This window comes from Ranitomeya variabilis, chromosome 8 (genome assembly GCF_051348905.1).
Source record: "Ranitomeya variabilis isolate aRanVar5 chromosome 8, aRanVar5.hap1, whole genome shotgun sequence".
Taxonomy (NCBI): domain Eukaryota; kingdom Metazoa; phylum Chordata; class Amphibia; order Anura; family Dendrobatidae; genus Ranitomeya; species Ranitomeya variabilis.
This window is the reverse complement of record NC_135239.1, coordinates 213,466,033-213,491,295: the sequence shown is the minus strand read 5'-3', so window position 1 is coordinate 213,491,295 and position 25,263 is coordinate 213,466,033. Positions and strand designations below refer to the sequence as shown.

The window sequence follows — 25,263 nt, the reverse complement described above, 5'->3', positions numbered from 1 at the left end:
CTCTGTCCTCTCCTAGGTCCTCTCCTCTGTCCTCTCTGTCCTTATCTCTGTCCTCTCCTCTGTCATCATCTCTGTCCTCTCCTCTGTCCTCTCCTCTGTCCTCTCCTCTGTCCTCTCCTCTGTCCTCACCTCTGTCCTCACCTCTGTCCTCTCCTCTGTCCTCTCCTCTGTCCTCTCCTAGGTCCTCTCCTCTGTCCTCTCCTCTGTCCTTATCTCTGTCCTCTCCTCTGTCCTTATCTCTGTCCTCTCCTCTGTCCTCATCTCTGTCCTCTCCTCTGTCCTCTCCTCTGTCCTCTCCTCTGTCCTCTCCTCTGTCCTCTCCTCTGTCCTCACCTCTGTCCTCTCCTCTGTCCTCTCCTCTGTCCTCTCCTCTGTCCTCATCTCTGTCCTCATCTCTGTCCTCTCCTCTGTCCTCTCCTCTGTCCTCTCCTCTGTCCTCATCTCTGTCCTCGCTTGTGTCCTCTCCTCTGTCCTCATCTCTGTCCTCCCCTCTGGCCCCAGAGAGCGAGACCACTGGGACTTGCAACCGTCTGTGGGAAGCAAGACTGCACGGCAGGAGACATGTGGAAGACTGCAATGTGACAGCACGTGGAGTGTGGGTGCAGAGACAGCCGGGGATAGTGCCAGAGACAGCAGCACAGAGAGCGCAGAGTACAGCGACAGCCGGTGATAGTGCCAGAGATAGCAGTACAGACAAAGCTGGTGATGGTGCCAGAGACTGCAGGACAGAGAGCACAGGATACAGAGACTGCAGGACAGAGAGCACAGGATACAGAGACTGCAGGACAGAGAGCACAGGGTACAGAGACTGCAGGACAGAGAACACAGGGTACAGAGACTGCAGGAGAGAGCACAGGGTACAGAGACTGCAGGACAGAGAGCACAGGGTACAGAGACTGCAGGACAGAGAGCACAGGGTACAGAGACTGCAGGAGAGAGCACAGGGTACAGAGACTGCAGGACAGAGAGCACAGGGTATAGAGACTGCAGGAGAGAGCACAGGGTACAGAGACTGCAGGACAGAGAGCACAGGATACAGAGACTGCAGGACAAGAGAGCACAGGGTACAGAGACTGCAGGACAGAGAGCACAGGGTACAGAGACTGCAGGAGAGAGCACAGGGTACAGAGACTGCAGGAGAGAGCACAGGGTATAGAGACTGCAGGAGAGAGAACACAGGGTACAGAGACTGCAGGACAGAGAGCACAGGGTACAGAGACTGCAGGACAGAGAGCACAGGGTACAGAGACTGCAGGACAGAGAGCACAGGGTACAGAGAATGCAGGAGAGAGCACAGGGTACAGAGACTGCAGGAGAGAGCACAGGGTACAGAGACTGCAGGACAGAGCACAGGGTACAGAGACTGCAGGACAGAGAGCACAGGGTACAGAGACTGCAGGACAGAGAGCACAAGGTACAGAGACAGATGGGGCAACATCAGAGACAACAGCGCAGAGTTAAGAGACAGATTACTGTCAGACTGCAGCAAAGATGCAGCAGAATATAGACCGCTCGGTTTAAAAAGTTTCGAGAAGGGAGAGACAGCAGAGGAGAGACAGCCAGGTGGATAGACTGCAGGCGAGTGGAAAAGAGATCTGGTTATAGCAAGCTGAAATGTATATGAAGCCTGGTGAGCGACTGCAATTTATAGGAGACATGACTGCAGGAATGACGAGAGAGCGCCGTATATGAGCTGTACAGAGACCGCAGACATGGCTGTATTCGAGATCAGTGTGGGGATTATATTTGGGCCCCAAGAATACAGAATATGTAGAGGCAGCCGACAGCAGGTGTACAAGACCCGCAGGTATTGTATTTTCAGAGCGATCCCGCTGACATTGCAATGTTCCTCATTAAATATACATTCTATAAATGTAAAGGTCGAGGGGAGATCAGCGCCGTACAGTCATCTGCTGCTCGTCATGTAATAACGGGAATAAGTCATTACAATTATGTGTTATTAGCACCGTCTGCCGCTCTGAGGATATTCTGCATAATGCCGACTCCAGACTGTCATATGTCATCATAATGCACCCTATAGATCCTTCGCTATACTGCTGCCGAGCGCATCCTATATACACGTCCTATAAAATCTCCATATAGCACAAAACACCGAGCACTGAAATCTGTCGGATCGGTCCAGACAGGATGAAGGAATGGACAAAATCCACAAGAGACATATGAGGAGGCATTGTTCAACAATCTATATATACTATACCACTATAATACTGCCCCATGTACAAGAATATAACTACTATAATACTGCCCCATGTACAGAATATAACTACTATAATACTGCCCCTATGTACAAGAATATAACTACTATAATACTGCTCCTATGTATAAGAATATAACTACTATAATACTACTCCTATGTACAAGAATATAACTACTATAATACTGCCCCTATGTACAAGAATATAACTACTATAAATACTGCTCCTATGTACAAGAATATAACTACTATAATACTGCTCCTATGTACAAGAATATAACTACTATAATACTACTCCTATGTACAAGAATATAACTACTATAATACTGCCCCTATGTACAAGAATATAACTACTATAAATACTGCTCCTATGTACAAGAATATAACTACTATAATACTACTCCTATGTACAAGAATATAACTACTATAATACTGCCCCTATGTACAAGAATATAACTACTATAATACTGCTCCTATGTACAAGAATATAACTACTATAATACTGCCCCTATGTACAAGAATATAACTACTATAATACTGCCCCTATGTACAAGAATATAACTACTATAATACTGCTCCTGTGTACAAGAATATAACTACTATAATACTGTCCCTATGTACAAGAATATAACTACTATAATACTGTCCCTATGTACAAGAATATAACTACTATAATACTGCCCCTATGTACAAGAATATAACTACTATAATACTGTCCCTATGTACAAGAATATAACTACTATAATACTGTCCCTATGTACAAGAATATAACTACTATAATACTGCCCCTATGTACAAGAATATAACTATAAATACTGCTCCTATGTACAGGAATATAACTACTATAATACTGCCCCTATTTACAAGAATATAACTACTATAATACTGCTCCTATGTATAAGAATATAACTACTATAATACTGCTCCTATGTACAAGAATATAACTACTATAATACTGCCCCTATGTACAAGAATATAACTACTATAATACTGCCCCTATGTACAAGAATATAACTACTGTAATACTGCCCCTATGTACAAGAATATAACTACTATAATACTGCCCCCTATGTACAAGAATATAACTACTATAATACTGCCCCTATGTACAAGAATATAACTACTATAATACTGCCCCCTATGTACAAGAATATAACTACTATAATACTGCCCCTATGTACAAGAATATAACTACTATAATACTGCCCCTATGTACAAGAATATAACTACTATAATACTGCTCCTATGTACAAGAATATAACTACTATAATACTGCCCCCTATGTACAAGAATATAACTACTATAATACTGCTCCTATGTACAAGAATATAACTACTATAATACTGCCCCCTATGTACAAGAATATAACTACTATGATACTGCTCCCTATGTACAAGAATATAACAACTATAATACTGCCCCCTATGTACAAGAATATAACTACTATAATACTGCCCCTATGTACAAGAATATAACTACTATAATACTGCTCCTATGTACAAGAATATAACTATTATAATACTGCCCCCTATGTACAAGAATATAACTACTATAATGCTGCTGCCTATGTACAAGAATATAACTACTATAATACTGCCCCTATGTACAAGAATATAACTATTATAATACTGCCCCTATGTACAAGAATATAACTACTATAATACTGCCCCTATGTACAAGAATATAACTACTATAATACTGCTCCTATGTACAAGAATATAACCGCTATAATACTGCTCCTATGTACAAGAATATAACTACTATAATACTGCCCCTATGTACGAGAATATAACTACAATAATACTGCTCCTATGTACAAGAATACAACTACTATAATACTGCCCCTATGTACAAGAATATAACTACTATAATACTGCCCCCTATGTACAAGAATATAACCACTATAATACTGCTCCTATCTACAAGAATATAACTACTATAATACTGCTCCTATGTACAAGAATATAACTACTATAATACTGCCCCCTATGTACAAGAATATAACCACTATAATACTGCTCCTATGTACAAGAATATAACTACTATAATACTGCTCCTATGTACAAGAATATAACTACTATAATACTGCCTCTATGTACAAGAATATAACTACTATAATACTGCTCCTCTGTACAAGAATATAACTACTATAATACTGCCACCTATGTACAAGAATATAACTACTATAATACTGCCCCTATGTACAAGAATATAACTACTATAATACTGCCCCCTATGTACAAGAATATAACCACTATAATACTGCTCCTATGTACAAGAATATAACTACTATAATACTGCTCCTATGTACAAGAATATAACTACTATAATACTGCCCCCTATGTACAAGAATATAACTACTATAATACTGCCCCTATATACAAGAATATAACTACTATAATACTGCCCCTATGTACAAGAATATAACTACTGTAATACTGCCCCTATGTACAAGAATATAACTACTGTAATACTGCCCCTATGTACAAGAATATAACTACTATAATACTGCCCCTATGTACAAGAATATAACTACTATAATACTGCCCCTATGTACAAGAATATATCTACTATAATACTGCCCCTATGTACAAGAATATAACTACTATAATACTGCTCCTATGTACAAGAATATAACTACTATAATACTGCCCCTATGTACAAGAATATAACTACTATAATACTGCTCCTATGTACAAGAATATAACTACTATAATACTGCTCCTATGTACAAGAATATAACTACTATAATACTGCCCCTATGTACAAGAATATAACTACTATAATACTGCTCCTATGTACGAGAATATAACTACTATAATACTGCTCATATGTACAAGAATATAACTACTATAATACTGCCCCCTATGTACAAGAATATAACTACTATAATACTGCTCCTATGTACAAGAATATAACTACTATAATACTGTTTCTATGTACAAGAATATAACTACTATAATACTGCTCCTATGTACAAGAATATAACTACTATAATACTGCCCCCTATGTACAAGAATATAACTACTATAATACTGTTTCTATGTACAAGAATATAACTACTATAATACTGCCCCTATGTACAAGAATATAACTACTATAATACTGCTCCTATGTACAAGAATATAACTACTATAATACTGTTTCTATGTACAAGAATATAACTACTATAATACTGCTCCTATGTACAAGAATATAACTACTATAATACTGCCCCCTATGTACAAGAATATAACTACTATAATACTGTTTCTATGTACAAGAATATAACTACTATAATACTGCCCCTATGTACAAGAATATAACTACTATAATACTGCTCCTATGTACAAGAATATAACTACTATAATACTGTTTCTATGTACAAGAATATAACTACTATAATACTGCTCCTATGTACAAGAATATAACTACTATAATACTGCTCCCTTTGGAAAAGAGAACATCTCTGAATTGACAGTATTATGTTTGTGTGCGGGTTCTTCCCTCTTTTGCATTAGGTTATTATGACCTGTATCAGTGTCTGGTGTTTTATTTTGTTTGCAAATTTGACTTTTATTTCCCCATTGTTATTTTTCAGGCTTTTCTCTGCCTTTCTGTGATTGCAGTCGGGTATAATTATGTGAATGTTTCTTCCCTGCAGATCTCGATTCATTCCAGACCCGGCCCCGCAGTACGGTGTATGTACGGGAGGGACAGGGGATGGTGCTGCTGTGCGGTCCTCCTGCTCATTCTGGAGGTGAATCTACATTGATTACTTATAATGGAGCGCCCTCTGCTGTTTATTCTCTGCACTGTTTGCTGTCACATGGGTAGCGGCAGCCGTAGACTATGGCGCCTCCTAATGTCTGGTCACGTGATCACTTTAAGGTGACAGCTGAGGTGGTCGCTGCAATCTTCCATGGAAATCTTATTAATTGCTCGCCTCATATTCTAATGAGCGTGCAGCTCCCCATCTGTGATGGCAGCGAGCTGTTCCCAAGATTCTCTCTTGCATGCAAGAAATCTCCATCCATGTTCTGCTCTCTAAGATTGATTCCCTTTCTCTTCATTAAAATCTTTGTGTTTGCTGTGGGAGATACATTGTATCATCCTGGAATCAGGGCTGATTAGTTCACACATTGTGGAGACTCGTCGATACAATTGTTGCAAGCAAAGAACACGAGGCGGTGGGGACAGGTTCTCTACATCTGAATGGAAATGGTAATCTTACACACAGCAAGCAGAGATCTGGGATCTAGTGAAGATCTGAAAACATTATTTATGAAACAGGTGCAGGATTCTGCTTCACCGACACTGAGCCCTTACTGCGGTTATGTATGGCAGCAATATTCTGTATATAATGTAGGCCCCTCATAGAGTATAATGCAGCCCTCCTCACAGAATATAATGTAGCCCCCTCATAAGGTATAATGCAGCCCCCATCACATTGTATATGGAAAGTCCTATATCGTGAAATTATAGTTATATATGGAGGGTGGTGTGATATTATATAAGGGGAAGCATTGTGTCCAGCGTCGGACCAGAGCACCTTGGGCTCACCATAGAAAATCATTCTTGGGGCCCACTATGTATCTACATAGAAATAAATACAAGACCACCATTTGTGTGGTAAAACACACTAATATCAGGGTATAACATAAGGTAGTACACGTCTTAATTATGTAGCAGGGGTTGTTTTAGCCCCCCTAATAGAATATAATGTAACCCTCTCATATAATATAATGCAGCCCCCCTTATAGAGTATAATGTAACCCACTCATATAATATAATCTAGCCCCCTCATAGAATATAATGTAACCCTCTCATATAATATAATCTAGCCCCCCTCATAGAATATAATGTAACCCCCTCATACTCTATGAGGGGGGCTGCATTATATTATATGAGGGGGTTACATTATATTCTATGAGGGGGGCTGCATTATATTATATGAAGGGGTTACATTATACTCTATGAGGGGGGCTGCATTATATTATATAATGTAACCCCTTCATATAATATAATGCAGCCCCCTCATAGAGTATAATGTAACCCCCTCATATAATATAATGTAGCCCCCCCATAGAATATAATGTAACCCCCTCATATAATATAACGAAGCCCCCCTCATAGAGTATAATGTAACCCCTTCATATAATATAATGTAACCCCTCATAGAATTTAATGCAGCCCCTCATAAGTTATAATGTAGCCCTCCCCATAGAATATAATGCAGCCCCCCAAAATATAGTATAAAGAAGCCACCCATAGAATAAAATGCAGCCCCTTCATAGGGTATAATGCAGCACTCCCCATAGAATATAATGCAGCCCCTCTAATATAGTATAAAGCAGCCCCCCCATAGAATGTAGTGTAGCCATCCTAATAAAGTATAATACAGCCCCCCTCATAGAATGTAACGTAGCCCCCTTAATAGAATATAATATAACCCCCTCATAAAATATAATGCAGCCCCTCATAGAATATAATGTAGCCCCCTTCATAGAATATAATGTAGCCTCATAGAGTATAATGCAGCCCCCTCATAGAATATAATGCAGCCCCCTCATAGAATATAATGTAGCCACCCTCATAGAATATAATGTAGCCCCCGTCATAGAATATAATGCAGCCCCCTCATAGAATATAATGCAGCCCCCTCATAGAATATAATGCAGCCCCCCTCATCGAATATAATGTAGCCCCCTGCACAGTATTATGGCCATCAGTATTCACTCACTGATCTATATATATAATTGTCTAAGGGTTTTTCTGTCTGTCCTGGAAATCCCGCGTCTCTGATTGGTCGAGGCCGCCAGGCCTTGACCAATCAGCGACGGGCACAGTATCGACGTAGATGTCATAATGGTTGCCATGGCGACGATGATGTCATAAAGGTTGCCTTGACCAATCAGCGACGGGCACAGTCTGCCGCGAATTCTGGAATCATCATTGTCCATATACTACGAGGACATGCATATTCTAGAATACCCGATGCGTTAGAATCGGGCCACAATCTAGTGTATAAATAAAACACAATACTCACTTCTCCTCCTCGTTCCTCCGCTGATCCCAGCTCTACTCTGCTCTCAGCAGCTGCACTGTCATCTGCCCGACACACACAGCATGGTGCGCGATAAAGTGATGTCATCGCTCACTGGCTGTGTAAGAGGCAGAGGGAAATGATGGGGAAGGGAGGATCATCTGACACTCTTTCCTCCATTATCGCTTTCAACTGTATCGGCATCTATGATGCCGATACAGTTGAATGCGGCGCTCGCTGGGGAGCAGCAACGGTGAAGCCGCGCGTGACAAGAGGCAGGAGCCGGCAACTGCTGCTAAAGCCTTTGCCCGCTGCTAAAGCGAAATGAATATTCACTGCTCCCCACGACCATGGGTGTGGGGAGCAGTGAATATTCATTTCTCCTAAGCAGCGGGCACAGGCTTTAGCCACAGCAGCCAGCTCCTGCCTCTTGTCACGCGCTGCTCCATCACTGGTGCTCTGCTAGCACCGGACCCCATAACCGTTGCGTAGTGTGCTATTAGCGACATGACACTGGCTGGGGGCCCCTGTGGCAGCGGGGGCCCTTGGCAGCTGCCGGCCCTGAATGCCAGAAGATGTCAGTGCCTGGGCCCACTGGAGAATCCTCCTGTTCTCCGGTGGGCCAGTCCGACCTTGATCGTGCCCCTGGTGTGTGATGTTATATATTGCGGTTATATTGTGCCCCCAGTGTGCGATATTATATATGGGGGGAGCATTGTGCCCCCGGTGTGTGATATTATATATGGCGGTTGTATTGTTCCCCCGGTGTATGATATTATATATGGCGGTTGTATTGTGCCCCTGGTGTGTGATATTTTATATGGCGGTTGTATTGTTCCCCCGGTGTATGATATTATATATGGCGGTTGTATTGTGCCCCTGGTGTGTGATATTATATATGGCGGTTGTATTGTTCCCCCGGTGTATGATATTATATATGGCGGTTGTATTGTGCCCCTGGTGTGTGATATTATATATGGCGGTTGTATTGTGCCCCTGGTGTGTGATATTATATATGGCGGTTGTATTGTTCCCCCGGTGTATGATATTATATATGGCGGTTGTATTGTGCCCCTGGTGTGTGATATTATATATGGCGGTTGTATTGTTCCCCCGGTGTGTGATATTATATATGGCGGTTGTATTGTGCCCCTGGTGTGTGATATTATATATGGTAGTGATCTTGTGCCCCCGATGTGTGATGTTATATATGGCGGTGCAGGGCCGGACTGGACATCGGGCAGTTCTGGCAAATGCTAAAAGGGCTGGTGGCAGTAGTGGGCAGCTCGAGTGTGCCGCTGTCGGCGCACTCTTCCCCCGCTGTCGGCGCACTCCCCCCCCCCCCCCGATGTCGGCACACACACCACACCCCCTGCCCCCGCTGTCGGCGCACTGCCCCCGCTGTCTGCACACTCCCCCCGCTGTCGGCGCACTCCCCCTCCCCCCGCTGTCGGCGCATTCCCCCCCCCCCCGCTGGCGGTGCACTACACCCCCCCGCTGTCGGCGCACTCCCCCCCCCCCCCGCTGTCGGCGCACTCCCCCCGCTGTCGGCGCACTCCCCCCGCTGTCGGCGCACTCCCCCCGCTGTCGGCGCACTCCCCCCGCTGTCGGCGCACTCGCGGCCCCGCATTGCAGTTGAATGCAATGATGGAGGAGAGCGTTTCTGCTGACGCTCCCTCTCCCATCATTCCCCGCTCTGCCTGCCGCTGACACTGCGGGTGCGCGATGACGTCATATCATCGCGCACCTGCTGTGTGTCGGGCGGGCAGACTGCAGCTGCTGAGACCGGAGCCAGGAGCAGCGCGGGGCCAGAGGAAAGGTGAGTAGAGTGTTTTTTTATTATTATTATTATTATTATATATCAATGAGTGATAACTGGATTGTGAGGCTATAGGGGGGGTGCTGCATTACATTCTATGGGGGCTGTGCTGTATTACATTCTATGGGGGCTGTGCTGTATTACATTCTATGGGGGCTGTGCTGCATTACATTCTAGGGGGGCTGTGCTGCATTACATTCTATGGGGCTGTGCTGCATTACATTGTATGGGGCTGTGCTGCATTACATTCTATGGGGGCTGTGCTGTATTACATTCTATGGGGGCTGTGCTGTATTACATTCTATGGGGGCTGTGCTGTATTACATTCTATGGGTGCTGCCTGCATTACATTCTATGGGGGCTGTGCTGTATTACATTCTATGGGGGCTGTGCTGTATTACATTCTATGGGTGCTGGCTGTATTACATTCTATGGGGGCTGTGCTGTATTACATTCTATGGGGCTGTTCTGTATTACATTCTATGGGTGCTGGCTGTATTACATTCTATGGGGGCTGTGCTGTATTACATTCTATGGGGCTGTTCTGTATTACATTCTATGGGTGCTGGCTGTATTACATTCTATGGGGGCTGTGCTGTATTACATTCTATAGGGGCTGGCTGCATTACATTCTATGGGGGCTGTGCTGCATTGCATTCTATGGGGCTGTGCTGCATTACATTCTATGGGAGCTGTGCTGTATTACATTCTATGGGGGCTGTGCTGTATTATATTCTATGGGGGCTGTGCTGCATTACATTCTATGGGAGCTGTGCTGTATTACATTCTATGGGGGCTGTGCTGTATTACATTCTATGGGGGCTGTGCTGTATTACATTCTATGGGGGCTGTGCTGTATTACATTCTATGGGTGCTGGCTGTATTACATTCTATGGGGGCTGTGCTGTATTACATTCTATAGGGGCTGGCTGCATTACTTTCTATGGGGGCTGTGCCGTATTACATTCTATGGGGACTGAGCTGTAATGCTGGATACAGCGGTGATTATATGTTATATAGTCGTGTTACACTCCCCTCACTTCTTGTAACCTACAAGTGTACAAAGATATTATACAGTCACCATGTGAGAAGTGGGCCTGTGTACCTTCAAATGCCAGGGCTGAATTTTAGTCCCAGTCCTGCCCTGTGGCGGTGCTATTGTTCCCCCGGTGTGTGATGTTATATATGGCGGTTATATTGTGCCCCCGGTGTATAATATTATATATTGCGGTTATATTGTGCCCCCGGTGTGTGATGTTATATATGGCGGTGATATTGTGCCCCCGGTGTATAATATTATATATTGCGGTTGTATTGTGCCCCCGGTGTGTGATGTTATATATGGCGGTGATATTGTGCCTGTTATGTGATTTTATATTTTGCGGCTGAATTTTGGACGTTGTTCATCTCCCGTTCACCGCACAGAGCTGGTCTATGCCTGGATCTTTAATGAGTATCCGCCATTCGTGCAGCAAGACAACCGCAGATTCGTGTCACAAGTCACCGGGAATCTTTACATCGCCAAAGTGGAGCCGCCTGACTCCGGAAACTACACGTGTGTGGTGACAAACACGGTGACGAACACACGAGAGCTGGGGCCCAGCACACCGCTCACCCTCCGAACGGACGGTACGTGCCAGCGAGCGCCGTCAGCACAAAAACATTACATTAGCTTCTTCTATTCCTTTTCTTAAAAAATGCCACATTTCACCTGCGTCTTCTACATCGTGTCTCTCTGTGCGTCCTGCACACGGCGTCTTCTCACCGTCCTTGTCTGTCTACAGGAGTGATGGGAGAATATGAGCCAAAAATCGAGGTGCATTTCCCAGAAACTGTGGCCGCAGCGAAGGGCTCCACGGTCAAACTGGAGTGTTTTGCACTGGGAAAGTAAGTCACAATTTATAAAGCTCCGACTAAATGATTATTTTATATACATGAACCAGGAGGCACAGTCTGAGTACTGGCTGCACATAAGGGGAGATCTTTACAGAATATTTCCCATGAGCACATGTCCTATTAGAATATATGGGTGGTACATAGTTTAATCCATTGTGATACATTGTATAATCCTGTAGGATACGTTGTTTATTTACAAACGATACCTTGTTTAATCTAAAATGATACATTGTTTCATCCAGGGTGATACATTGTTTAACCCTCATGACCTTCCACCTTACACAAACAATACTCCACTAAGGGCAGGAAACAATCGATTTCTGCAATTGACAATTTCAGCCGCTTGCTATAAACCAAGTGAAACATGAAAATCGCTCTGAGTGCAAAAACGAAGAATGTCACCGGACGTTAATTTCCTTCCCCAGTACAGGAGTTAATTTCCCCAATCTCGGACATTTTCTCAGGGTTTGTCCTCAATCCTGAATTACGCCCATTCCCAGTTCCCCTCCGCACTCTGGGAGACAACTTTCCTGAATGATGTAATGGCTGCCGTATTGGTTGTTACCCTCATCTCCACCTGCCACTTCTGCTTTCTATCTACCCATAGTCCGGTCCCGACAATCACTTGGAGGAGGGCGGACGGTAAAGCCATATCTCGCAAAGTGCGACGCCACCGATCCAGCGGAGTTTTGGAGATTCCCAACTTCCAGCAGGAAGACGCCGGCCCCTATGAATGTGTGGCGGAGAATACGCGGGGGAAGAACATGGTGCGAGGGCAGCTCACGTACTTTGGTATGACTAGGGCGTAATAAGCACAATCACCAAAAATATACAGACCCATTATATACTGATCGAAGATATATCAGTCCTAGACAGGGCTGCCTCCAGGAGGCGGGGAGGGACAGTGGCGGACGTATTGGTCACCCAGCTTTCCCCAGAGCAGACGCCATGTCTGAATAGTTCAGGACCACTCCAGGAGGTTTCCTGTGAGGTCCCGAATACAGAAATAATGGCAATATCAGAGTGTCTCCCTGCAGTGGGGAATACTTTTAAATGCAGAGGAAATGGACACATATTGTAATGTCATCTGCAGCTCCTCCCGCCTGGATCCAAAAAATTAACGATGCGCATATCGCCATCGAGGAGAACATATTATTAGAATGTAAAGCCAGTGGGCAACCAAAGCCAACATACTCCTGGCTGAAAAATGGCCAACGCCTGCAGAGCAAGGTAAGCAGTATCTCACCGGACTGGATTAGATACACAGACTTAGCAGACAGCATCACCTGATAGGATTAGATACACTGTGTCCCTCATTCTTTTCCTCAGGGCCGTCTCCAGATAGAGCACGGGAGTCTCACCATCACCTCCGTGAACAGCTCAGACTCAGGAATGTATCAGTGTTTAGCTGAAAACAAACATGGGACCATATACTCCAGCGCCGAGCTGCGTGTCATCGGTGAGTACACACGCATATGTGACATCAAATTAATGCAATAACTGGAATCATGATTCTGCAAGTATGAGTCTTTCTGATGAATATCCCATAATAATTCTGTATGTCCTTCACTAAGAGACTCCAGGTTTGAGAGGGACCGTAATGGGGTCATTTGTCAGGCCTCCATATCTTTTCTGTGTCCTGCATACATTTCAGAGATGTCAGCAGTCTGTCATGAATAGTCAGCCAGGGAACCGCTGAAGCTTAGACTTGAAAAGCAGGAGTGCTCGGTTTTTAAAGTCCTTAATAATTCCACTGGGGGGATGCTCGTAATCTTTGTGCCCGCAACACATTCCCCGCAACTTTTGTAACCTATTTTATTGTTTCAGCGGTGGGTCCAGACTTTTCTTCAGCCTTTGTTAGACGAGTGACTTTAGGAAAAGTCGGGGGCTTCGTTCTGATTGAGTGCAAGCCTAGAGCTTCCCCTAAGCCTACCATCAACTGGAAGAAAGGAAGGGACTTGGTGCGGCCTAACGCAAGGTGAGTTAATGGAGCAAATGTTAGTTGATACAATTGTAGTAAAAATAAGCTTATCTTTCCGAATGCCGGAATCAAACCTTGAGGTTGCCATGAGTAGATGGTGCCGAGTCAGTATGAAGACCCTCAGGAAGTCACTGGCACAGTGGGAGTCCTGGACATCTCAGTTTAGTTGGAGATGTTACATGAGAACTGACTTGGCCCTGTAGTATCTATGGTGGGCTGCCATAATTTTCTGCTGTCCATGGCCCTCTTGAGGAACAGCCTCGGCATCGTGCACTCATCCGCTCATGCCCTTTCTGTTCTCACACAAAATTATTGACTTTGGTTTCAGCTCGGGGGTCATTTCTCAACTTTCCCTCAATTTTTTCCAAAAACTCGATGTTCACTTTTAACTTGTTTTGTGCCATCTGCTGCTGTAATGTGACCATCTGCTGCAACAAGTCTACAAATGTCTTCACTGGAGCCACAGCTCTGAAGCTTCATTACTTAATAATATTCCTCTCCTCGGCGGCCCTGGATCAAGCTCAAAAATGGGTCCCGTCCAACTTATGTCATCTCCTCCAGCCAAGGTCACTGGAGTTCAGGACATTATCTGACCGATGCATGTTGTCTCTGGTGATGAGAAAGACGTTCACTCCAAAAACAAATATTATCCAGCTTCTCCTTAGCTACAACGCTCATCAAAAGTATTCACCCCCTCGCGTTATATTCTGTGATGACATTGAATCGAAGTGGAATGGACTTTTTTTTTTCTCAGACAATGATGAACAGAAAACAAATATTCATGACCAATCTGAAACGCAAAGTAACTGATTGCAAAAGTGCTCACCCTCCTTGGACTTGTCACATTTTCTTCTATAATGACTTTGAATCACGGTGGATTATATTTGACTTTTTCTGAAACTGAAGTTACATTGGAAGTAACTGATTGCAAAAGTTTTCATCCCCTTTAATATAATGTTCTGCAATACAGGATTTCTTCTGTGACAATAGACGTCTGTTCACTTTTCACTGATAATTGTTCCTCATTCATGTTAAACGGGTCGTCTGGCTTAGAAAAAATAACATTTTTTTATATACTTTTGGGGCAATATGTTGCTGGAGGACCCAAGATGTCCGTGTATTATACAGATGGCCTATTGATTACAGTTGGAATTGTGCAATTCTTCATTTCTCCTGTGGGGGCGCTGCAGGGAAATGAAACCCTTGCTCCCATGCTCTGCTGTGGGTTGGATTTGATCACCGGGCGATCGAGCAGCCGGACGTCGTGTCATCAGATTATGATTGGGGTCCCTTATTTTCGGTGGATTTCTGTATAAGCCCCTTTGTCTTTCTGAGACTGGTGAAGGCGGCGAGGCAAGAAATGGGAAAAGGCAGAAATAAAATCGATTGTCCATAGAAGAAAAAGCTGTGATTTCCCATCTGATAAGAGGCGTCTGGAGTCATCGGAGTCTGACGAGGACGTATTATCCGCGGCTGATACAGGATTTAATGCTCAGGAAGAGATTGCGCGCTTCACCCAGAGACTTAATGGCGTTTCTGTGCAGGCGATCCGCAGCTGTGCCACAGAATAGAGTCGGCGCAGTCGCTGCTGGGATTTGGCCGGGGATGAATGTCGGCTAATGTCTCATTGCAGCGCAGCTATTTCAGTCTCATTAGAAGCTCTCAGAGAATTTTAGCTTCAGACTCCTTTCCTGAAGCTCCGAACGAATCCAGCGCCGTCTGTAATTCCTATTAACCAGCTGAATGACTGGATATTCATAGACTGCGCAGATAATGAAAACATATGGACTATGGCCTGTACTTAACACGCGGCTCTCAACCGGCTCTGCTGCATGAGGGTAAACCTAACGGGCTACTCTGGCAAAATTCAAAGCTGAATACTTTCATTATATTACTTTATAGGGGTCACAGCAAACGTCTACTGATGCACAGCTACAAATCTTCTCCTTAACCATTGAGAAACATAAAATTCATTTGTGATTGTGTCTGTAACCACCACCAGGGGGAGCTCCCTGTATAAACAGATATATGATAAGATCCTGTCTGCAGCCACCACTAGGGGGAGCTCCCTGTATACAGAGATACATGATAAGATAATGTCTGCAACCACCACTAGGGGGAGCTCCCTGTATACATGATAAGATCCTTTCTGCAGCCACCACTAGGGGGAGCTCCCTGTATACATAAGATCCTGTCTGCAGTCACCACCAGGGGGAGCTCCCTGTATAAACAGATATATGATAAGATCCTGTCTGCAGTCACCACTAGGGGGAGCTCCCTGTATACAGAGATACATGATAAGATCCTGTCTGCAGCCACCACTAGGGGGAGCTCCCTGTATACAGAGATACATGATAAGATCCTGTCTGTGGCCACCACTAGGGGGAGCTCCCTGTATACAGATACATGATAAGATCCTGTCTGCAGCCACCACTAGGGGGAGCTCCCTGTATACAGATACATGATAAGATCCTGTCTGCAGTCACCACTAGGGGGAGCTCCCTGTATACAGAGATACATGATAAGATCCTGTCTGCAGTCACCACTAGGGGGAGTTCCCTGTATACAGAGATACATGATAAGATCCTGTCTGCGGTCACCACTAGGGGGAGCTCCCTGTATACAGAGATACATGATAAGATCCTGTCTGCGGCCACCACTAGGGGGAGCTCCCTGTATACAGAGATACATGATAAGATCCTGTCTGCGGCCACCACTAGGGGGAGCTCCCTGTATACAGAGATACATGATAAGATCCTGTCTGCGGCCACCACTAGGGGGAGCTCCCTATATACAGAGATACATGATAAGATCCTGTCTGCGGCCACCACTAGGGGGAGCTCCCTGTATACAGAGATACATGATAAGATCCTGTCTGCGGCCACCACTAGGGGGAGCTCCCTGTATACAGAGATACATGATAAGATCCTGTCTGCGGCCACCACTAGGGGGAGCTCCCTGTATACAGAGATACATGATAAGATCCTGTCTGCGGCCTGTTGTGGATTCTGTTTGTGGGCTCCCTCTGGTGGTTACTGCTGGTACTGGGTGACTTTGGTGGGTTGCGGCCTTTGGTTTCCACCTGTCCATCAGAGGCTGGGTGGTTCCTATTTTACCTGGCCTTTCTGTCATTCCCTTGCCGGCTATCAATGTATTCAGATGTGCTCTGTTTGGTTCCTGCCTACCTGCTCCCAGATCTTTCAGGATAAGCTAAGTGCTGATTTTCAGTTGTTTGGTTTTTTTGTCCAGCTTGCTTATTATGTCTCTATGCTAGCTGGTAGCTCTAGTGGACTGAGGTTCTCCCCATGTGCCATGAGTTGGCACATGGGTTCTTGTAATCTCAGGATGGTTTTTTTGATGAGGGTTTTTTGCTGACCGCTCAGACCCCTTTTGTATCGTTCTGCTTTCTAGTTTACAGCGGGCCTCAATTTGCTGAACCTATATATATCATCTCTATGTGTGTGCCTTCCTCTCATTTCACCGTCAATACATGTGGGGGGCAACTATACCTTTTGGGGTTCATTCCTCTGGAGGCAAGTGAGGTCTTATTTTCTCTGCAGTACTAGTTAGCTCTTAGGCTGGTGCGTGGCGTCTAGAACCAACGTAGGCACGCTCCCTGGCTATCTCTAGTTGCGTTTGTCAGGCGTAGGGCAGCGGTCAGCCCAGGTTCCATCACCCTAGAGCTCGTCCGATATTTTGTATTACTTTGCTTGTCCCTTGCTATCCCTAGCCATTGGGATTCATGACAGTATAGCCGGCCCACAAAGTGTTAATTGTTTGGGCTGAAGCAGGAGAAAAAGGAGTGTTTAAGGGAAATTTTTTTTTTTTTTTTTTTTCCTTCAGAGTTTTGCTGCCTAGCCCTTAATTGCTGTCTAGCTGCTTCTTACCTCCTCTTAACCCTTGAATGGCTCTGACATTAGCTGTTTAACATGGATGTCCAGAGTTTGGCTTCCAGCCTGAGTAATCTCGCGGCAAAAGTTCAAAACATACAGGATTTTGTTGTTCACACTCCCATGTCTGAACCTAGAATTCCTATTCCAGAGTTCTTTTCTGGAGATAGATCTACCTTCCTGAATTTCAGGAACAATTGTAAATTGTTTCTTTCTTTAAAATCTCGCTCCTCTGGAGACCCTGCTCAACAGGTCAAGATTGTTATATCGTTCCTACGGGGCGACCCTCAGAATTGGGCATTTGCATTGGCACCAGGGGATCCTGCATTGCTCAGTGTGGATGCGTTTTTTCTGGCATTGGGATTGCTCTATGAGGAACCTAACCTGGAGATTCAGGCTGAAAAGGCTTTATTAGCCCTCTCTCAGGGGCATGATGAAGCGGAAATATATTGTCAAAAATTTCAGAAATGGTCGGTGCTTACTCAGTGGAATGAGTGCGCCCTGGCTGCTAACTTCAGAAATGGTCTTTCCGAGGCCATTAAGGATATTATGGTGGGGTTCCCTACGCCTACAGGTCTGAATGAGTCGATGGCTATGGCCATTCAGATTGATCGGTGTTTACGGGAGCGCAAACCCGTGCACCAGTTGGCGGTGTCTTCTGAACAGGCACCTGAGACTATGCAATGTGATAGAATTCAGTCCAGAAGTGAACGGCAAAATTATAGGCGGAAAAATGGATTGTGTTTTTATTGTGGTGATTCAGCTCATGTTATATCAGCATGCTCTAAACGCACAAAAAGGGTTGATAAATCTTTTGCCATTGGTACTCTGCAGCCTAAGTTCATTTTGTCTGTGACTCTGATTTTTTCACTGTCTTCCATTTCCGTCGATGCCTATGTGGATTCAGGCGCTGCCCTGAGTCTTATGGATTGGTCATTTGCTAAACGCTGCGGTTTTAGTCTGGAGCCTCTGGAAGTTCCTATTCCTCTGAAAGGAATTGACTCTACACCATTGGCTATGAATAAACCGCAGTATTGGACACAAGTGACCATGCGCATGACTCCCGTTCATCAGGAGGTGATTCGCTTCCTTGTACTGTATAATTTACATGATGTACTAGTGCTTGGTCTGCCATGGTTACAAACTCATAATCCTGTCCTGGACTGGAAAACAATGTCTGTGTTAAGCTGGGGATGTCAGGGGGTTCATGATTATGCACCTCCGATTTCAATCGCTTCATCTACTCCTTCTGAGATCCCTGCGTTTTTGTCTGACTATAGGGATGTTTTTGAGGAGCCTAAGCTCAATTCGCTCCCTCCTCATAGAGAGTGTGACTGTGCTATAGAATTGATTCCTGGCAGTAAGTTCCCTAAGGGTCGTTTATTTAATCTGTCACTGCCAGAGCATACTGCTATGCGGAATTATATTAAGGAGTCCTTGGAAAAGGGACATATTCGTCCATCTTCGTCCCCTCTGGGAGCAGGTTTTTTTTTCGTGGCAAAAAAAGATGGTTCCCTGAGGCCTTGTATAGATTATCGCCTTCTGAATAAGATTACAGTCAAGTATCAGTATCCACTGCCATTATTGACTGATTTGTTTGCTCGCATTAAGGGGGCTAGGTGGTTCACTAAGATAGATCTTCGCGGTGCGTATAATCTGGTGCGGATAAAACAGGGTGACGAGTGGAAAACCGCATTTAATACGCCTGAGGGCCATTTTGAGTATTTGGTAATGCCTTTTGGACTCTCCAATGCTCCGTCAGTCTTTCAGTCCTTTATGCACAATATTTTCCGTGAATATCTGGATAAGTTTATGATTGTGTATTTGGATGATATTTTGGTGTTTTCTGATGACTGGGAGTCTCATGTTTTACAGGTCAGGAAGGTGTTTCAGGTTCTGCGGGCCAATTCTCTGTTTGTGAAGGGCTCAAAGTGTCTCTTCGGAGTCCAGAAGATTTCTTTTTTGGGGTACATTTTTTCTCCTTCTACTATTGAGATGGATCCCGTCAAGGTTCAGGCGATTTGTGACTGGACACAACCTACATCTGTTAAGAGCCTTCAGAAGTTCTTGGGGTTTGCTAATTTTTATCGTCGGTTCATTGCTAATTTTTCCAGTATTGTTAAACCTTTGACTGATTTGATTAAAAAGGGTGCTGATGTTGCTGATTGGTCTCCTGCGGCCGTGGAGGCCTTTCAGGAACTTAAGCGCCGGTTTTCTTCTGCTCCTGTGTTGTGTCAACCAGATGTTTCACTTCCTTTTCAGGTTGAGGTTGATGCTTCCGAGATTGGAGCGGGGGCGGTTTTGTCACAGAGAAGTTCTAATGGCTCGGTGATGAAGCCATGTGCATTCTTCTCTAGAAAATTCTCGCCCGCCGAGCGCAATTATGATGTGGGTAATCGGGAGCTTTTGGCCATGAAGTGGGCATTTGAGGAGTGGCGTCATTGGCTTGAGGGTGCTAAACATCGTGTGGTGGTCTTGACTGATCACAAGAATCTCATTTACCTTGAGTCTGCCAGGCGTTTGAATCCTAGACAGGCTCGTTGGTCGTTGTTTTTTTCTCGTTTCAATTTCGTGGTTTCATACCTGCCAGGTTCAAAGAATGTGAAGGCAGATGCTCTTTCCAGGAGTTTTGTGCCTGACTCTCCTGGAGACTCTGGGCCTACTGGTATCCTTAGGGATGGGGTAATATTGTCCGCCGTATCCCCAGACTTGCGACGTGCATTGCAGGAGTTTCAGGTGGATAAACCGGATCGTTGTCCACCAGAAAGACTGTTTGTTCCGGATGATTGGACCAGTAGAGTCATCTCCGAGGTCCATTCTTCTGTGTTGGCTGGTCATCCTGGAATATTTGGTACTAGAGACTTGGTGGCCAGGTCTTTTTGGTGGCCTTCCTTGTCTAGGGATGTGCGTACCTTTGTGCAGTCTTGTGAAGTGTGTGCTCGAGCTAAGCCTTGCTGTTCTCGGGCCAGTGGGTTGTTGTTATCCTTGCCCATCCCGAAGAGGCCTTGGACGCACATTTCCATGGATTTTATTTCTGATCTCCCGGTTTCACAGAAAATGTCCGTTATCTGGGTGGTGTGTGACCGCTTTTCTAAGATGGTTCATTTGGTGCCCTTGCCTAAGTTGCCTTCCTCCTCTGAGTTGGTCCCTTTATTTTTTCAGAACGTGGTTCGTTTGCATGGGATTCCGGAGAATATCGTTTCTGACAGGGGATCCCAGTTTGTGTCTAGATTTTGGCGGACGTTTTGTGCCAAGATGGGCATTGATTTGTCTTTCTCGTCTGCATTCCATCCTCAGACGAATGGCCAGACGGAGCGAACTAATCAGACCTTGGAAACTTATTTGAGGTGTTTTGTTTCTGCTGATCAAGATGACTGGGTTGCTTTTTTGCCGCTGGCCGAATTTGCTCTTAATAATCGGGCTAGTTCTGCCACGTTGGTCTCTCCTTTTTTTTGTAATTCGGGGTTTCATCCTCGTTTTTCCTCTGGTCAGGTGGAGTCTTCGGATTGTCCTGGAGTGGACGTGGTGGTGGACAGGCTACATCAGATTTGGAATCAGGTGGTGGACAATTTGAAGTTATCTCAGGAGAAGACTCAGCAGTTTGCTAATCGCCGTCGCCGCGTGGGTCCCCGACTTCTTGTTGGGGATTTGGTGTGGTTGTCTTCTCGTTTTGTCCCTATGAAGGTCTCTTCTCCTAAGTTCAAGCCTCGGTTCATCGGTCCTTATAGGATCTCGGAGATTCTTAACCCTGTATCTTTTCGTTTGGATCTCCCAGCATTGTTTGCTATTCATAATGTGTTCCATCGGTCGTTGTTGCGGAGGTATGAGGTGCCCGTTGTTCCTTCGGTTGAGCCTCCTGCTCCGGTGCTGGTGGAGGGAGAATTGGAGTATGTTGTTGAGAAGATCTTGGATTCTCGTGTTTCCAGACGCAAACTCCAGTATTTGGTTAAGTGGAAGGGTTATGGTCAGGAGGATAATTCCTGGGTGGTCGCCTCCGATGTTCATGCGACTGATTTGGTCCGCGCCTTCCATAGAGCTCACCCTGATCGCCCTGGGGGTTCTCGTGAGGGTTCGGTGACCCCTCCTCAAGGGGGGGGTACTGTTGTGGATTCTGTTTGTGGGCTCCCTCTGGTGGTTACTGCTGGTACTGGGTGACTTTGGTGGGTTGCGGCCTTTGGTTTCCACCTGTCCATCAGAGGCTGGGTGTTTCCTATTTTACCTGGCCTTTCTGTCATTCCCTTGCCGGCTATCAATGTATTCAGATGTGCTCTGTTTGGTTCCTGCCTACCTGCTCCCAGATCTTTCAGGATAAGCTAAGTGCTGATTTTCAGTTGTTTGGTTTTTTTGTCCAGCTTGCTTATTATGTCTCTATGCTAGCTGGTAGCTCTAGTGGACTGAGGTTCTCCCCATGTGCCATGAGTTGGCACATGGGTTCTTGTAATCTCAGGATGGTTTTTTTGATGAGGGTTTTTTGCTGACCGCTCAGACCCCTTTTGTATCGTTCTGCTTTCTAGTTTACAGCGGGCCTCAATTTGCTGAACCTATATATATCATCTCTATGTGTGTGCCTTCCTCTCATTTCACCGTCAATACATGTGGGGGGCAACTATACCTTTTGGGGTTCATTCCTCTGGAGGCAAGTGAGGTCTTATTTTCTCTGCAGTACTAGTTAGCTCTTAGGCTGGTGCGTGGCGTCTAGAACCAACGTAGGCACGCTCCCTGGCTATCTCTAGTTGCGTTTGTCAGGCGTAGGGCAGCGGTCAGCCCAGGTTCCATCACCCTAGAGCTCGTCCGATATTTTGTATTACTTTGCTTGTCCCTTGCTATCCCTAGCCATTGGGATTCATGACAGCGGCCACCACTAGGGGGAGCTCCCTGTATACAGAGATACATGATAAGATCCTGTCTGCAGTCACCACTAGGGGGAGCTCCCTGTATACAGAGATACATGATAAGATCCTGTCTGTAGCCACCACCAGGGGGAGCTCCCTGTATACAGAGATACATGATAAGATCCTGTCTGCAGCCACCACTAGGGGGAGCTCCCTGTATACAGAGATACATGATAAGATCCTGTCTGCAGCCACCACTAGGGGGAGCTCCCTGTATACAGAGATACATGATAAGATCCTGTCTGCAGTCACCACTAGGGGGAGCTCCCTGTATACAGAGATACATGATAAGATCCTGTCTGTAGCCACCACCAGGGGGAGCTCCCTGTATACAGAGATACATGATAAGATCCTGTCTGCAGCCACCACTAGGGGGAGCTCCCTGTATACAGAGATACATGATAAGATCCTGTCTGCAGTCACCACTAGGGGGAGCTCCCTGTATACACAGATACATGATAAGATCCTGTCTGCAGCCACCACTAGGGGGAGCTCCCTGTATACAGAGATACATGATAAGATGTTGTCTGCAGCCACCTCTAGGGGGAGCTCCCTGTATACAGAGATACATGATAAGATCCTGTCTGCAGCCACCACTAGGGGGAGCTCCCTGTATACAGAGATACATGATAAGATCCTGTCTGCAGCCACCACTAGGGGGAGCTCACTACAAACATCTATCGTTATACAGCTATATTCAGGGAATAATCCGATTTTACGGTTTGTTTGTCTGTTTGTTTCTTTGTAGAATTGCAATTTTAGATGATGGAAGTTTGAAGATTTCTAACCTCACCAAGGCAGATGCTGGTAGTTATACATGTACGGCCACCAATCACTTCGGCACTGCCAGCAGCACAGGAACTTTGGTGGTGAAGGGTGAGCAATATATTTACTAGCAAGTTTCTCTGTAAGAAGGGTCCTCCAATGATAAACTGATCATGAGGTGTCCTACTGCTGAGACTCTCAGTGATCATGGACATTTTCCCCGAAACAAGATATGCTGTTTGTTACCATTTTCACTACCAAGGCCGATGAGATCCCAATATGACCGCCTTGCCTCTGTTGCATCTTAGATCCTACACAGGTTCTGGTGCCTCCTTCCAGTATGGATGTCACAGTAGGAGAGAGCATCGTACTGCCCTGTCAGGTCTCTCACGACCACTCTCTGGACATCTCCTTCTCCTGGGTCTTCAATGGACAATTAATTGACTTCCAGAAAGATGGAGAACACTTTGAGCGAGTTGGAGGAGTGAGTATGCTACTTATAGGAGCCTGTGCTCCGTCTGTTCAGGGCACAGCTGAGATCTTCTACTTCTTGTATCTGTATGTGGAGGTGGTGATCTCAGAGATTTTTCTGATTGTATTTTCATGTTTCCAAGTTGCTCTCATCATTTTTTTTCTTCCACAGCAAGACTCTGCTGGTGACCTAATGATAAGGAGTATCCAGCTGAAGCATGCTGGGAAATACATCTGTCTAGTGCACACTAGTGTAGATAAACTGTCTGCAGGAGCTGATCTCATCGTCAGAGGTAAATATGGAGTTAGCTTACTAATAAAAAATCAATGTAACTATTGTTTTCTAATGAAACTGCACCCAGAAACAGAAAATATGATTTTAAGTTTTCAATAATCTCCTGCCCTCTCGCTGCTCCTTGTTACCATGTCAATGGTCTCCTACAGAGCTGAAATCTGTAAGCATTCATTGCCCCTAATAGGGTTAATCTTTCAACCATCATGAGGGACCGCAATGGGGTCTTATGTCACCCCTCAATCCAGCTCTTTGTCTCTGATCATGTCTGAATGCCTGAGGAGGACTCTACAGACAATTCTACACCTTTAAGAGATATCGTTTGATAACAAGCCAGGATAGGAACAGAGGATAAAATTGGAGATCCTCCTAAACCGAATTCATATCCCTTTAAGTGGAGCAAGAGGGAGGTCAACATGATTGCTGCATAAGTCCAGATTTAGGGCTTTAAAATTCTTAAAATATCCACCTAAAGACATATGTTTTGTTTGTAGTCCTTTAAGACAGCCACTATAATACAACTTATCCCTCAGTGACACTTTCATATGTTGTGTCTTTATATCCAACTTGTAAATTACCCTTCAGGAGGAGAGGCTAGACTTTATGGTGGGATTAATCATTTGTGTTTTCTGAAGGACCCCCAGGACCACCAGATGCTCTCACAGTGGAGGAAATCACAGATACCACTGCCCAGTTATCCTGGATGCCAGGAGTGGACAATCACAGCCCCATCACCATGTATGTGGTACAGGCTCGGACGCCGTTCTCAGTGGGCTGGCAAGCAGTCAGTACAGGTGAGAGCAATTCCTTAAAGGGGATATCTGGGACTTTAAAAAAAAAATGTGCATAATCACTAATAGGCATGTCGATGCTCAAAGAGGCAACTACCTGACTGTTGTACCCGGCGTCGGTCTTTGACTGCTCGTGTCGGAGATTAATTTGCTTCCTATCAACTGAGCAGTGGTTTCTCTTCCTGTTGACAGGACTACAAGTGTCATGCTGATTGACAGCCTGCTT

At 45.0% G+C, this 25,263-nt stretch overlaps 1 protein-coding gene across 9 annotated transcripts in view; it reads left to right on the top strand.

The window, feature by feature from the left end:
• The window catches only part of LOC143787808 (contactin-4-like), a 179,832-nt gene that overhangs the window by 143,009 nt on the left and 11,560 nt on the right, over positions 1-25,263 (top strand). For all 9 annotated transcript variants that reach the window (XM_077276876.1, XM_077276884.1, XM_077276878.1 and 6 more), the window contains 11 exons: positions 5,859-5,954; positions 11,485-11,688; positions 11,844-11,946; positions 12,563-12,747; positions 13,049-13,185; positions 13,285-13,414; positions 13,783-13,933; positions 23,467-23,594; positions 23,792-23,967; positions 24,127-24,247; positions 24,882-25,040. In XM_077276876.1, the coding sequence (XP_077132991.1) occupies positions 5,859-5,954; positions 11,485-11,688; positions 11,844-11,946; positions 12,563-12,747; positions 13,049-13,185; positions 13,285-13,414; positions 13,783-13,933; positions 23,467-23,594; positions 23,792-23,967; positions 24,127-24,247; positions 24,882-25,040 (1,590 nt within the window). The remainder of the gene's footprint in view (positions 1-5,858; positions 5,955-11,484; positions 11,689-11,843; positions 11,947-12,562; positions 12,748-13,048; positions 13,186-13,284; positions 13,415-13,782; positions 13,934-23,466; positions 23,595-23,791; positions 23,968-24,126; positions 24,248-24,881; positions 25,041-25,263) is intronic.